We start from the raw sequence: 16,559 nt of genomic DNA on the forward strand, positions 1-16,559 counted from the left end.
GAAATTATCATAACCTCAATGTTAAGAGACCAACTTAATTTCACTGTGCTATCTCAAGCACATTACTTGTTGTTAACATTTATTAACACCTGCAGAATCTGCATTAACCAATGTACGTGGTTGTGTTAATGGGTGCCAGAGCACCCCCAATACTGAATGAACTCCTTCACTGTGTCCAGGGAAGTATCATATGTGTTGAGTATGACATCCCCAATCATTTTTTTTTAAAGTTAAGTCCTGTGGATGTGATGTGTGCCCCATTTAAAATTAAGGGCATCCATCCCCCATGGGGCTGGTCCTATGGTTCAGCCATGCAGAGGGACTTGGGTTTAGGCCTTCTGTTTTCCGGGGTGACCAGGGCTGTTCATAGCTACTGTGGGAAGGGAGTCATTGCTCAATGATGAAAGCCATGGACTGCTCCTGCAACGACTGGACTCATCTGCCCTGGAAAGCTGAGAACTGCAGACACGGCAACCCAAAGGACCTTGGGGGCAGAAGCTGCAGCCAGTAACCCTACTGTCCAGACTTGTTTTTCCCCAACCCTCCTTCTCTCAGTGACTGAGCCCCTCTCCTCCCCAGCTCTCAATTTAGGGACTATGCCCGTCCTTCCCTCCTCTCAGCCTGCACCCAGGATAAAGCTGGGTTGCTCTATTAGTCACTTAAATGACTGGAAATAAATGCTAACAAAAATAAAGCTGATAACATAAGTTAGTCCAATAGAAAGGAAACATTATACTATTTTCCATTTGTTAGCCTTCATCTCCTACCCAAAGTCAAAACATTTCCCGCCCCCAAATCCCCGGCAACACAGCCCCGCTGCCCACATTTCCGTCCCTTTTAAACGCCGAGCGCGCCACGCGCACGCATGCGTCGCTTCCGGGCTAGCCGCCGACCCGGAAGTAGTGATGACGCGCTTTCTCTTCCGCTGGGCGCGTGGTCCTTCCCAGGAGCTGCAGCATGAGTGTCCCGGCTTTCATTGACGTGACGGAGGAGGACCAGGTAAAGTGGGCGCCGGTACCGGAGGAGGAGGTCTTCGCTTCATGCTCCGGGAAGCTCTTGGACGCTGCTGCTCTGTCCCTCCTGGGTACAGCATCTGCATAGCGCGACTCCAAACGGTGGCCGCCGCCGCAGCAGCTTAATATGAGCAAAATGTAAATAATACCAGGAGGTGCTGATAGCAGAACGTGCATCCTTAGCTGTGCCTTAATTGTGGGGAGTAAGAGATACAGCCTGGAATATGCACAGATGATCCTTAATCTGTGGAGGAGAGGGGTAAGGGGTAAAGTCTGAGATAAGCACAGAGGATCCTTAGCTGTGGGGGAGTGAGGGGTAAAGCCTGGGATAAGCACAGAGGATCCTTAGCTGTGGGGGAGTGAGGGGTAAAGCCTGGGATAAGCACAGAGGATCCTTAGCTGTGGGGGGTAAAGCCTGGGATAAGCACAGAGGATCCTTAATCTGTGGAGGAGAGGAGTAAGGGGTAAAGTCTGAGATAAGCACAGAGGATCCTTAGCTGTCAGGGAGTGAGGGGTAAAGCCTGGGATAAGCACAGAGGATCCTTAGCTATGGGGGAGTGAGGGGTAAAGCCTGGGATCAGCACAGAATTGATGTTCAAGTAAGCACTTGAATCACAGTCCTAAAATCCCATCCAAACAAAATATATTTTAAATGGCGAGCTTTCCTTAATTTAAAAAACCCAGTCCTAATCACTCACCTAATCTGAGGTTCCAAAGAAAATCAATAGTCTGTACCTCCAAGTCCTTAAATGAGCTGGAAAAAGAAATAATAATGCTCTCATCAGATCTGAACAGGAGGAGAGATGTATCCACACTGCCTCAGTTTTAGGGATATTTAACGCCAAACCATTTCCCCCATCCAGACATTTACTGCCTTAATAGAAGTACTTACGTAAGCTAACATATCCACTGAATCGTTGGTGTAAACCTTATTTTAAAAAAAACCCCAAATTGGACAATACATCATACAAAGGTTATAAGGAAATATTAAACTAGGAGAAAGGGCAGATCCCTGAGGAATCCGTGATGTAATCCTTGTCCAACCTGGAGCTGCCTATTAGTTAAAACTCACTCCAACCACGCAAGTGTCCTCCAACCCCTAACCCCGCCAATCTATTCAACAGTCTGTCATGATTTCCTTATCAAGTGCTGATAAAACACCAAGCAAAAGTAACACTTTGGTGGCCACTCTAATTTCAACTTCAGGTTGAGTCTGGTGACATACCTTGAAAAGTCTTCTAGATGAAGACAGACTATAAATTTATTTCTGGGTGAGAACTTTTCTTTCTGCTGTTTTTTGTTAGATTTGCTTTAGACTTGTGGCAATTCACTTTCCTGAAAAATGGACCTGCTTGTTTGATTTTGTTTCCCGTGAAAGGCTGCAGAACTTCGCGCTTACCTTAAATCTAAAGGTGCTGAGATTTCAGAAGAGAACTCTGAGGGGGGACTTCACATCGATCTGGCTCACATTATCGAAGCCTGCGATGTCTGTCTAAAGGAAGACGATAAAGGTTTGTGTGCCAGGGCCGTTCTGTTTGTAGAATGTTTACGGTTCTGAAACGTGAATCTGGCTGTCCAGATCGTGGTGCTGACCAGCCGAGTCGTGCATGGGTGCAAGCCTCCAAGCTATACTGACAGCAGAGCTACTTCAGACTGGAGTAGCTGGGAGATCTCCTACTTAATTGTGGCATGTAGTGTGTAGACTAATAGAGTGAATACAAATGTAAAAACCTGTTAATGTTTGCCCTAGCAGTGCAGATCTGTTTGGTGTTTTATAGCTTTGTTCATTTCCAAGCTTTCATATTCCACATGTCCAGAATGAAAACTCTAAGCCGATCACAACCACTCAAACATGAAGAAATGTGCAGCAAACAATTACAGTAAAGAAAGTCCAAGAAAAGGAGTGGCCACCAAACACTATTATTACACCAGGGTCAGGCCAAAAATATGCATTTCCTCAGACCTCATTCCCGCTAATGAAACGGCACTCATTCAACAATTTGACAGACGGTGCCAATGTTTTCTGTGTGATTGTGGGTTTAAACGTGATTTTTAAAAAAAATAAATATTAAAAGGTGAATTGTAAAAGCCCGATGTGCGCGTTAATTAGGGGATGTGTGACTGTGTCGGGCTCGCGCTGAGCAGACTTTAAAAGCCGCTGAGATACATACATATCTCCTGGAGCGTGTACATCTCAGGAGTTTTCAAAAAGGGGCAAGGCGAGGGCATTTCGGAGCGTGACCCTGAGATGTGCTTGTAAATACTTATGCAGTCCGGCATTGTGCCAAGGCACCCCTGCTGTGTAGCTTTACTTCTGCTATGAATGACATATAAGCTAATAAATAAATAAAATGAAGAAAACCAGGCATATCTGTGGGGTTTTAAGGGTCGGGGCTTACTGGGGGGAAATAAAGGCTATTAAACTAAGGGGTTTGGATTACTTATCTCTTAACTGGGCAAACTGGGGATGAACTAGTAATACTGGGAATACTGTTGGCGCATGCCACTTAAAAAACAAAACCCCAATTTGTGGTAGAAGCAGCATTTGCGTGCACGTGCACATGGAGCCATTCTATTTTATAATATACGCACGTGTGTGATAAAATGGCCACGTGTCTGGGTGTGGAATGATGTATAAGAACATAAGGCTTGCTGTACTGGCTCAGAGCGAGGGTCCATCAAGCCCAGTATTCTGTTTCCCACAGTGGCCAATCCAGGCCACAAGTACCTGGCAGGACCCCAAGGGGTAGATAAATTGTACTGTTTGAAAGAGTAAACAGCCCTCCACTCATGATTTTATAGACCTCTATCATATCCCCCCTCAGCCGTCTCTTCTCCAAGCTGAAGAGTCCTAACCTCTTCAGCCTTTCCTCATAGGGGAGCTGTTCCATCCCTTTATCATTTTGGATGCCCTTCTCTGTATCTTTTCTAATTTTTAAGATGTGGTGACCAGAACTGCACACGATACTCAAGATGAGGTTGCACCATGGAGCGATACAGAGACATTATGATGTTCTCTGTTTTATTCTCCGTTCCTTTCCTAATAATCCCTAGCATTCTGTTTGCTTTCTTGGTAGCTGCTGCTGTACACTGAGCAGAAGATTTTAATGTATTTTCAATGATGATACCTAGATCCTTTTCCTGAGTGGTGACCTTGCATCGTGTAACTAGAATTTGGGTTTCTCTTCCCTAAGTGTATCACTTTGCACTTGTCCACATTAAATTTCATTTGCATGCCCGGTCTCCCCAGTTTTGCAATTTCTCATAGTCATCTTGTGATTTAACAACTTTGATAATTTGGTGTCAGCAGCACATTTGCACACACATGCCAGGTTTGAAAGTTACCGTCCCTGTGTTGTGCTCCCAAATTAATCCCATTGAAGTACAGAAAAGGCTTGCACATTACACAAATGGGAGATGTGCATGCTCCTGAGAAATTGATTGCATAGCAAACTTGTCCGATAACAGAACTGCATTTCATAAATTAATCCACCATCTCCAAAACTCACTTGTGTGCTCATCTGTACCAAGTGAGGTTTCATCGCTAACATCCAGGACACAAGTTTCTTCCGGTCCCAGAGCCATCTGTCTGACTCCTCAGCCAGAACCAGGCTGGGAGCAGTAACCCCTAAGGATTGTTATCCCGGCTCAACCAGGTCATGGCCGAACCTAGGCTCTGGGAGCTAACTTCCTCTTCACATGTCCATAGCTGTCAGAGACAGACACTACTGATATTGGCCAGGACCACACCTCTTTTATAGCCCAGAGAGAGGTCGTAAAAGAGGTGCCCTCTGTCAGCTGTGGAGGAGGGAAATCCTATACGTAATGACTTGTCTAGAAGGAAAGGAACGAAAACTTTATCAAGTACATCAAAAGCAAGAAGTCTCTGAGGGAGTCAGTTGGGACCACTAAATGACCAGAGGAAAGGGATCAGGGAGGCCAGGACCAGAGCAGAAAAACTAAATGAGTTCTTTGCTTTGGGTTTACAGAGGATGTTAGGGGGACACCACACCAGTAATTATCTTTGAAGGTGATGATTCACAGAAACAAAAGCAAACAACGGTGAAACTGGAATATATAAATATAGCAATTTGACAAACTAAAGATTAACAAATCATCAGGACTGGATGGTATTCACCCTAGAGTTCTAAAAGAAAAATATGTTACTATCAAGCTATAATCTATCGATAAAATCAACCACTGTGCCTGAAGACTGGAGGGTGGTCAACGTAATGCTAAATTTTAAAAACGGCTTGGAGGTGAGCCAGTAAACTGTAGACCAGTCAGCCTGACAGCGGTACCAGGAAAAACAGTAGAAGCTATTCTTAAGAATAGAATTACTGGCCATACAGGTAGGTAAGGCTTAATGAGCAAGAGCCAATATGGATTTTGCAAAGGAAAGTGTTCCTTTACCAATCTATTCAAATTTTTTGAATGTGTAACTAAACATGTTGATTAGGGCAAACTGGACTATATGGTATATCTGGATTTTTACCAGGTATTTGATAGTTCCCGATGAGAGACTCATCGTGGGGATAGGAGGCAGTGCCCTACTGTACTTAGTAACTGATTAAAAGACAGGAAACTGAGGGCAGGACCGGTACTGTTTAACGATTTCCTAAATGATCTAGAAAATAATGAGATGGTCAGATTTACAGGTGACAAAAAAGTATTGAAAGTTGTTAAAACAAGAACAGACTGTGAAGAAATGCAGAAAGATCATGCCGGACTGGGGAGCTAGGCACCTAAGTGGCAGAGGAAATGTAAAGTGGACAAGTGCACAGTAAGGTAGGTAGGGGAAAATCATCCTAACGATAGGTACCCAATGCTGGGGGCTGTATTAGGGGTAACCCAGAGAAAGGATCTTGGAATCATTGTGGAAATCCTCAACTCGATGTGTGTGGTTGGGGAACGGTCTGGAAAGCAAACAGAATACCCTAAAAACCTCCTTATAAGTAACGTGAATCAAGGAAATGAATATAAAAATCCTCCAAAGGCCGTAGCTTTATTAATCCTATGTCACTGTTGTTATTACACCAAATAATTTTTGATACATTACCACAGACCTCATAGTCGATAAAGAAACTCAGCACCCGTTCAACAATTTGGCAAATGGTACCAAGGTTTTCTGTATAATCGTGGGTCTAACTGTCCACCATGTCAAATGGAAACAGCAGCGTTAGGAAGAAATGAATCAGTTTCTCAGGAGCATGCACATCTCCCATGTGTGTAATGTGCAAGCCTTCTCTGACCCCCCAACCCCTTCGTATTTCCTGTTAAAGACCCGCTGCTGATTTCTTTGTAAATCTGCTTTGTTCAGATGTTGAGAGTGTGATGAATAGTGTGATCTCTCTGCTTCTTATCTTGGAGCCTGATAAACAAGAAGCTCTGATAGAAAGTCTGTGTGAGAAGTTGGTCAAGTTTCGGGAGGGGGAACGTCCATCTCTCAGGTTGCAGCTGTAAGTATTTGATTTGAAATTATATATCTATGCTTCTGATATGGATTATTTAACCCGAACTATTGGGTGTCCAGTTTAGAGCTGCATGGAAATTCCTTTACGTCTGTTGCACATGTCCAGTAATGTGAGATTCTCCATTGCTATGTACATTTTCATAGTATTTATAACCTCTGTTTTCAAATTTATATATACCATTTATTTTGCTTTTGGGATAAATGCAGAATTATCGCTTATTGTTCCGTCGCTAAGTACTGATCCTAACATGTAGATGAAAAGAATTTATAACAAAGCAAGCGGCTTTTGTTTTGTTTTAGGCTAAGCAATCTTTTCCATGGAATGGACAAAAATACCCCTGTGAGGTATACAGTTTACTGTGGCCTTATTAAAGTTGCAGCCACGTGCAGCGCTATCCAGTACATTCCGACGGATCTGGACCAGGTGAGACCATTCTTAGGATCACGTTTTTTTTTTCTATTATCTTCCTTTATACTCTATATACAGTAGGGCATAATTTCCATGACTAAAGGTGTAAATATTTCAGAGAGACATCTTTTTCACTGTTTGCCTGCCAGGTGATGAACACTGAACTAAACAGAACTGTAATGGCATACGCCTGAGTCCTTGCCAAAATCCACTTTACCTATTAGTGACAGCGGACCACACTCACTGACCTTCAAGATTTCATAGAAAAACTGGGACGTAAGGGCAGGGCCTAAAACATCATTTGTAATCCTGCGAACTTAAAAAAAGGGAACACACACACAGCTATTTTTGGAAATGTTTTTTATCTCTTTTTGGCTGTAAGCCTACACCTTCACCGCTGCGTGCTAAGTTTTCTCACCTGATAGGGGAACCCTCTTCCTCAGTACTGAATGACAGATGCACAGGCTGCTCTAAATAAACTAACATGAACTTGATAGCAGGGTGGCACTTTATTTTCAGGATGGCATAGAGTCCACAGGATAAAGATCCTGCAAGAGACTAAATGCACAATTGAATCTTTATGAGTAGAAATCCCTTGTGTGTTGGGGAAGAGAATAGTGATAGGGGTATACTACCATCGATCTGGTCAAGATGGTGAGACGGACAGTGAATTGGTAAGAGAAATTATGGAATCTAACCAAAATGATAGTGCGTAATAATGGGAGATCTCATTTACCCCAGTATTGATTGGGTAAATGTAACATAGGACATGCAAGAAAGATAAAGTTCCTGGATAGAATAAATGACAGTTTTATGGAGCAATTGATTCAGGATCCGATGAGAGAGGGAGCAATTTTAGATCTAATTCTCAATGGAGCACAGGATTTGGTGAGAGAGGTAACAGTGGTGGGGCCGCTTGGCAATAGTGATCATAATATGATCAAATTTGAATTAATGACTGGAAGGGGACAGTAAATAAATCCACGGCTGTAGCACTCAACTTTCAAAAGGGAAACTTTGATAAGATGAGAAAAATAGTTAGGAAAAACTGAAAGGAACAGCAACAAAGCTAAAAAGTGTGCAAGAGGCGAGGTCATTGTAAAAAAAATATCATCCTAGAAGCAAAGTCCAGATGTATTCCACACATTGTGAAAGGAAGGCCAAACGATTGCCAACATGGTTAAAAAGTGAGGTGAAAGAGGCTATTTTAGCCAAAGATCGTTGTTCAAAAATTGGAAGAAGGGTCCATCAGAAGAAAATAAGATAAAAGCATAAGCATTTACAAATTAAATAAGAACATAACATGCCATACTGGGTCAGACCAAGGGTCCATCAAGCCCAGCATCCTGTTTTCAACAGTGGCCAATCCAGGCCATAAGAACCTGGCAAGTACCCAGAAACTAAGTCTATTCCATGTTACTGTTGCTAGTACTAGCAGTGGCTATTTTCTAAGTCGACTTAATTAATAGGTAATGGACTTCTCCAAGAACTTATCCAATCCTTTTTTAAACACAGCTATACTAACTGCACGAACCACATCCTCTGGTAACAAATTCCAGAGTTTAATTGTGCGTTGAGTAAAAAGGAACTTTCTCCAATTAGTTTTAAATGTGCCACATGATAACTTCATGGAGTGCCCCCTAGTCTTTCTATTATCCGAAAGAGTAAATAACCGATTCACATCTTCCCATTCTAGACCTCTCATGATTTTAAACACCTCTATCATATCCCCTCTCAGCCGTCTCTTCTCCAAGCTGAAAAGTCCTAACCTCTTTAGTCTTTCCTCATAGGGGAGCTGTTCCATTCCCCTTATCATTTTGGTAGCCCTTCTCTGTACCTTCTCTATCGCATTTATATCTTTTTTGAGATGGGCGACCAGAATTGTACACAGTATTCAAGGTGCGGTCTCACCATGGAGTGATACAGAGGCATTATGACATTTTCCGTTTTATTCACCATTCCCTTTCTAATAATTCCCAACATTGTTGGTTCAGTGTGCTGCAGCAGTCAAAAAAGCAAACAATTTCAATGTGTTATCCACTATGACGCCTAGATCTCTTTCTTGGGTTGTGGAACCTAATATTGTGTAACTATAGCATGGGTTATTTTTCCCTATAAGCATCATCTTGCACTTATCCACATTAAATTTCATCTGCCATTTTGATGCCCAATTTTCCAGTCTCACAAGGTCTTCCTGCAATTTATCACAAACTGCTTGTGATTTAACTACTCTGAACAATTTTGTATCATCTGCAAATTTGATTATCTCACTCGTCGTATTTCTTTAAAAATATATCCGAAGCAGAAAGGCTGTGAAGGGAGTTGGACTGTTAGGTGATCGAGGGGTTAAAGGGGCACTTAGGGAGATAAGGCCATCGTGGAAAGACTAAACAAATTCTTTGCTTCGGTGTTTACTGAAGAGGATGTTGAGGAGATACCTGTTCTGGAGAAGGTTTTCAAGGGTGACAATTCAGATGAACTGAACAAAATCATGGTGAACCTGGAAGATGTAGTAGGCCAGATTGACAAACTGAAGAGTAGTAAATCACCTGGACTGGATGGTATATACCCCAGGGTTCTGAAAGAACTCAACAATTTCAGACACATTACAATTAATTTGTAACCTATCATTACAATCATCCGTTGTACCTGAAGATTGGAAGATGGCCAATGTATCCCCAATATTTAAAAAGGGCTCCAGGGGTGATCCAGGAAACTATAGACCAGTGAGCCTGACTTCAGTGCCGGGAAAAATTGTGGAAACCAATATAAAGAATAATATCACAAATCATTTAGACAGATATGGTTTAATGGGTCACAGCCCGCATGGATTTACCCAAGGGAAGTCTTGCCTCACAATTCTCATATTTTTTTGAAGGGATGAATAAACATGTGGACAAAGGTGAACCAGTAGATGTGGTGCATTTGGATTTTCAGAAGGCGTTCGACAAAGTCCCTCATGAGAGGCTTCTAAGAAAACTAAAAAGTCATGGGATAGGAGGCAATGTCCTTTTGTGGATTACAAACTGGTTAAAAGACAGGAAACAGAGAGTAGGATTAAATGGTCAATTTTCACAGTGGAGTGCCTCAGGGATCTGTGCTTGGACCGGTGCTTTTTAATATATTTATAAATGATCTGAAAAGAGGTACGACAAGTGAGATGTTCATATCTGCTGATGACACAAAATTATACAGAGTAGTTTAAATCTCAAGTGGATTGTGATAAACTGCAGGAGTACCTTGCGAGACTGGAAGATTGGGCATCAAATGGCAGGTGAACTTTAATGTAGAAAATTGCAAGGTGATGCATATAGAGAAAAATAACTTTTGCTATAGTTTCACTATTTTAGATTCCATATTAGGAGTTACCACCCATCTAGGCATCATAGTGGACATTACATTGAAATTGCCAGCTCAGTGTGCTGTGGCGGGGCAGTCAAAAAAGCAAACAGGAATTATTAGGAAAGGAATGACGAATAAAACAATGGCTGTCATAATGCCTCTGTATCGCTCCATGGTGAGACTGCACATTGCAAACTGTGTGCAATTCTGGTCGCCACATCTCAAAAAAGATATAGTTGTACTGGAGAAAGTACAGGGAAGGGAAATCAGAATGATAAAGGGGATGGAACAGCTCCCCTATGAGGAAAGGCTGAAGAGATTAGGGCTGTTCAGCTTGGAGAAAAGACGACTAAGACGGGATATAATGTAAATCGGTTATTTATTCTCTCAGACAATGGAAGGTCTAGGGGGCACTCCATGAAGTTAGCAAGCAGCTTATTTAAAACAAATCGTAGAAACTTCTTTTTCACTCAGCGCATAGTTAAGTTCTGGAAGTCATTGCCATCGGATGTGGTTACAGCAGTTAGTGTAACTGGGTTTGGATAAGTTCCTAGAGGAGAAGTCCATAAACTGCTATTAATAATAAGGAAGAGTAGCTTGGGATGTGTTCTAATGTTTGGGTACTTGAGACGTGGATTGGCCAGTGCTGGGCACAGGATCCTTTGGTCTGACCCAGCGTGGCGTGTCTTACGTTCAAACAGTTTGTCTGTCCTTGCTAGAATAGTGCTGCCCGACATCTAAAGAGAGGACAGCAGGCAACGCACGATAATGCTGTCAAGCCCCCTTCCCCCAAAGTTGTGCAGACGTTCCCATGACAACAGATGTAATTGCCCATGAGGAGACGCGGAAATCTCGTGTACTAGGATGGGCAGAGGAGAAACAGACGCCCTGGAAGACTGTAAATCACCTCTGTTCCCAATGAGGATACTCTCGCAGACCCGAGACCTGCGATTGTGGATGGAGCAGGCCACGTAGCACCTTTTTTGGATGGCCCTGCATGGTGCAGGATCTGGTCGAGATCAGCTCATGCGTGCTGAAATGGGTTCGTGGCTGGAAAGAAATGTGACTTTGTTGGATGTGAATACAAGACAAATAAAGAGAGCTGAGGGAAAATCTTGCCAAGCACACTTTTCTGTAGCTGGGTCAGAGGTGGACTGACCTTTCATAATGACTAACTGTGTGACCGTGTTTGAATATAAACCAAATTCTGCAGAGAATATGCTTTACATATCCTTGTGATAAAAATAACTTGAAAAAAAAGTTTTTGCGTTTTTCCCCTGTACAGAATTTTATTTATTGGTTGCTTTATATTTTGTCTTTCTGGTTACACTGAAAGCAGTTCGGTGCAGTAACAGTGCTACAAAATCATGAAATGCACATCCTAACATTGCACCAGGCTGAGTACTGAAACCACTTCACATACAAATGAAACCTCTCAGCCTAAAATTCCCAGAGCCCTCCTTCCAAAAGTAAAATGACATCTAGAATACCCAGACTCCCCTTTCTTAGCAAATGCCTCAGGCTCGCCCAAACACTCCTTAGCCACCTTCACATTAGAATATTCTCTCCAAACACAATTTAAAAAGTCAGCTTTCATCTGAAAACTAGCAAATTCTCCGAGGCAGATTTCCCATGCCACAACTGTGGAGGGCTCATTTCTCAGAATTCTACCCTGGCAGAAATTCAAGTCCCCTGTGGTTGTCTGACTGCCCCTTTGTCCCTTGCTGTGCACTCGTATGCCTGTGCTAACACACAGTACAACTGCCCATCCAGTCTACCCACCTAGGTTTGTTTGTTTGAGATAAAATTATGAACGTAGGATGCTGGGCTTGATGGGCCCTTGGTCTGACCCAGTATGGCATGTTCTTATGTTCTTAACGTCAGTTTGTAAACCGTTGTGATCTACCCATGGAACGAGCCTATATAAAATGTCTAAATAAATAAAGGTTCACATTGCCAAGGATGCATTCCAGCTGCTATCTATAGAGTCTCGCCGCCTACAAGATGTCACCTTATGCAGGACAAGCTTTTGTGTCTTGCTCCTTTGTGCGCTACCATCTTGGATAGAGGAGAATACAAGGTCACCTCCAGCTTCAATCCAGCACCCACCTGTTCCCATGACTCTGTAATACTGTAAATAGTGAGCAGTACTAATGTGGCTTTATCCTGAACATCCAGCCTCCCAGATCCCCTGCAAGGCCAGCCAGCTAGGTGTTTCTGCTAGGACTTCTCTAACATTTCATGTTAACCACTTTGCCATTTTATTCTGGCAACACCAACACTCAGTGTTGAATCAGGGAATTATAGTCCTACAAACACTTAAAAGCTAATCAAAATTAAAAATACAGGAATAGTGTACCTTCAGTATAACTTGGAATGCCAAGAGGATGAGGAGGAGATTTGAATTTCTAGAATTGCCTTTCCAAATCAAGCTGGTTTACATTTTTCCAGGCATGACGAGCCCCTTCCCCAAAGAACATGACATCTAAATGGGTGCCAAAGCCACGGGAGATAGTTATTTGCCCACGGTCCCAAGGACTGGCACGGGTAGAAGCCCGGTTTGAACCAGACGCATAGCCGGTTTCTTTAACCATGACACCGTTCCTTTCCTTCAGGCTGGGGCCTGTGGTTCCGGCTCCACCGTGCAGTCCCCCAGGCCACTGCTACAGCTCTTCTGTGGGGGGCCTGAGCAGAATTTAAATATTTCTAAGGGCTACGCATACAAAATGGGTGGTAGTACTTTTAGAAATACCAATTCTTTCTTAATGCCCCGTTTTTAAATGTTCAGATTCATTGCTACAAACGTGTGCTGCTAGGCTGTGCTTTCTGCTCGCCGCCTTTAGCATATTCCAGGCCCTCTTAAACTCGGTTACTGTTTTGGCCATCAGCATCTACCCTGGGCTACACTATTGCCACCCTTCCCGGGTAAAATTTATTTCCCTCTGAGCCTCAGAGCATGAGCCCTTGTTCTGGAACTTCCTTTAATTTCTTGTGTATTATTAATGCCTGTTAAGTATTTGAATTGCTCTTTCATACCTGCCTTGTTGAGTTGGTTTCTTAAAAAGACCAGCAGTAGTGTCAAAGGTCAGGTGAAAGCTCGAGGGCAGAAAATAGATTCCTCTCTTACCTTGACATGAACTGAAGGTTGGGTGCGTAACGGGAAGAAAGCTTCGGACCTTCCTGTAACGATGTAGCCTCATCTTCCAGTTACAGTCGTGCGGATAAGAGACATTGGCCTGTACTGCGCAGATAAATTTAGTATCTCGAAACAAATTGTTCCAGTCCCACGCCAATACAGTACTTAAGATCTTTAGTGAAATATCAAAGTTCTAATAAATAGTGCAGAAAATGTTTTTCTTATTTTTTTAAATCTAGTTTATAAGTCATATAGGCACCAGGTGAGAAAAATGTTACCAGGCCTGAGAGGAGCTGCCACTGGGTTCTTAAACCCCACCCCGAGCGGAGAGAGCACAGGGGAGCCGGAGCAGTGGTCCCTGCCGCTGAGGCACATGGGGGATGCTGAGGCTGGCAAGAAAAGTAGGCAGAGGCAAAGCGATGGTTACGACTTCAACTTCACTGACCGCCTCTCTAAAGAGGCTACAAAGCAGTGTACAAAAGGAACATAAACAGAATGCAAAGCAGCAACATCAATCAATAAGCACAATTGTACAATCAATCACTCAGAGGCTACGAGTATGGGCGAGGGTAGGAAAAGGCTACAGGAAGGGAAGAAGCAAAAAAACAGGACCAATAGCTTAAAAAAAAATACCAGTGACAATTTAAGAAGAAAAGTAAAATTTATTAGAGGAGAATATTTTTTCTTGACTCCTAAAAGTGTTAGCTGCCATCTACATTTTTAAGATATTTTTCCAGCCCTGAAGAATAAATTCTGGGTGCAGCCTGTGTGGGTGACCTTATTTATATGTTGGCTTACAGTGCTCACAGCCTTCTTATTTTCAGGGAATTAATAGTTTGAAATTAGGCTGTTTTTTTTCATCCTGTTTAGGTGCGGGACCTATTTTTTTGCATTGTCTCCTTTTAGGTTCGAAAATGGATTTCTGACTGGAAGCTGAGTACGGACAAAAAACATACACTCTTGAGATTGCTCTATGAAGCGCTTGTGGACTGCAAAAAAAGGCAAGTTTATCACACCTCAGTACACTTTGGGGAAAACAGATCAGCTAAACAACAGCTTCTGCACAGCCGTTGTCGGAGGTCTCTGGATGTTGCCTTTTCTCTGAGCTGGCGTTTGCAGTTGAGTGTCGTGACGTGACTGATATTTTAGTCTCGCTTCCGATCAGGAACCTGAGTGTTCCTTCGTTGAGTTCTTAGGTAAATAATCCTCAGCCAGACAACGTGGTGGTAAGTTTTTAATAGGGGATAGTTCTCAATCTGTAAAAGTCTGATTTGTACTTTTTGCTCTGGCCATGATATAAATGCTAATCCTAAAGCTATGTAAAATAATGCCAGGTTTCTTATTTAATGGCACTTTGATGTTCTAGTGCATGGTAGTGCTATCTGTGTATTTAAAGAGGGTCTAAGGGAGTCTATCAATCACAGTTAGCACAACGTGTCTTGTATAAACAAACCTTTCTGCTGCTTGTGGCAGCCAGGAGTTTGCAGAATGCTTACTGACGTTTCCCAAAATATTTCTCAGCAGAATGTATAGGTGAAAAGAATGTGGTGTATGTTACATTGTTTATGTTCCAGTATTTGGCTCATATTAATTCTTCATACACTGAAAAATGAGGCCTGATGATTAATCGGAGTCTGTAACAAGATGCTTTGCACCCCTGGTAAGGGTTCCACCAGCACTGCAGCCCTATTTATCTGACCAGGGACCTTGGAATTTGAACTTGTAACCTCACGACTCTATCACAGCTTTCCTAGGAAAGCAAGAAGTGCCTGCCTAGCATAGCTGTTCGTTTCCCTCTCCTGTTACTTCCCTCCCTTACTCACTGTCAGAAATATTTGTTCTGTAAATATTTTGTTGAAATTTGCCTCCTTGCCCACAATTTCAGACGTCAACGAAATGTCATTTATTGACTTGGGTGCTTTATATTTTGTGGTAGAGCAGGAACGGTCTTTGCCACTGTCTCTGATATTCAGGTTCTCAGCCTAGCCCCCTGCAGCGAGCACGCCAGGCAATCCTTGACGACGGAGAGGCATCCTAATTGGCCTCGGTTAAACTCCACAAATTACTGCTATTGGGAAATGTTTCTGCCATTTTTTTTTTTTGAGTGTCTGAGCAGAAGGGTTAATGCCGGCTTATTTTCAGCTGTTGTAAATGTGGTTTGTGTTTTCAGAAAGTAGTATTCAGTCTGAAGAGGAAAATAGACATGCTCTTTACAGTGCAAGGTGGCAACAGACCTTTCCTCTTGGAAATTCATGCTTAATTGCTCAAAATCTCGTACTAGAAACAGAATTGTAAATAATCAAATGCAGTATATTCTAAGTAAAATGCATCACCCAGCTAGGTCTCACTAGGAAATAAAACAGCAGAGTCCATAAGAGTTCAGTCAATTTATACTAATTAATATGATTACAAGAACAGCTACGATCTATACATTCCCACCAAAACCATCCCAAAATCCAGTGCAACTGCTGTATCTAAGCCTCCCCAAATAGCGGTGACTATAGAAAAATGCTAAATTTGCATTTTAGTTTCTGTGAAAATGGGAATGTTTCAGAGGTGTTCCTGTATAGGGCAAGGAAAATAAGGCTCGTGACCTTCCACCTTTGACTTAAGTCGTTAGGCATGACCTTCCACTTTTGGAAAAGTCACAGCAGCAGACCTGTCTTCTTACAACCAAAGAATGTGAGTCCTCACAGACTGATGAATGTGGGGAAAAAATAATGTAAAAAAAAAAAAAAAAAGCCCCTCAATTAATCATTTGCACACACGCTTTTGGGGTTAAACCTAAACCCTCCAATGTTCTTCATTTGGATTTTTCAAGACTTAACCCCCCCTCAAATCCACTTGTGTGACACCAGAGAAGGAGCGGCACAGCCAAGGAGGGGGGAGGTCTAGGAATGGAATACAGAGGTGGATTGTGAGAGGGAGTGCGGAGCAGGGGAGATGAGGTACCTAGGGGAGGGGGAGGCAGGTGGTGGTTAAAGAGTAGAGGAAGAAGAGAGCGGAAAAGAAAAACGTATGCGAGAGAGAGAAAGAAAGAGTAGTCTAAATGCACACAAAGTTTGGAAATCAATTTTCATTTAAAACATTGAAGGTTTTTCACTAAAAATTGTCATCTATATTCCCAAATGCACTATGGCATCTATGGATAGAAACTGAATGTGTGATGGGAACAGTATAGGGTCG

General features: G+C 42.6%; 1 protein-coding gene across 2 annotated transcripts in view; it reads left to right on the plus strand.

The window, feature by feature from the left end:
- Window positions 1-873: 873 nt before the first annotated feature.
- Window positions 874-16,559, plus strand: part of EIF3M (eukaryotic translation initiation factor 3 subunit M) — a 29,102-nt gene continuing 13,416 nt past the window's right edge. The window contains exons 1-5 of one of the 2 annotated variants that reach the window (XM_029582374.1): window positions 874-999; window positions 2,392-2,524; window positions 6,334-6,472; window positions 6,787-6,910; window positions 14,280-14,374. In XM_029582374.1, the coding sequence (XP_029438234.1) occupies window positions 958-999; window positions 2,392-2,524; window positions 6,334-6,472; window positions 6,787-6,910; window positions 14,280-14,374 (533 nt within the window). In that variant the 5' untranslated portion in view covers window positions 874-957. Of the gene's footprint in view, window positions 1,000-1,031; window positions 1,152-2,391; window positions 2,525-6,333; window positions 6,473-6,786; window positions 6,911-14,279; window positions 14,375-16,559 lie in introns of those variants that run through there. The other variant, XM_029582375.1, reaches the window with a different exon arrangement.

This window comes from Rhinatrema bivittatum, chromosome 17, assembly GCF_901001135.1.
Source record: "Rhinatrema bivittatum chromosome 17, aRhiBiv1.1, whole genome shotgun sequence".
Classification (NCBI taxonomy): domain Eukaryota; kingdom Metazoa; phylum Chordata; class Amphibia; order Gymnophiona; family Rhinatrematidae; genus Rhinatrema; species Rhinatrema bivittatum.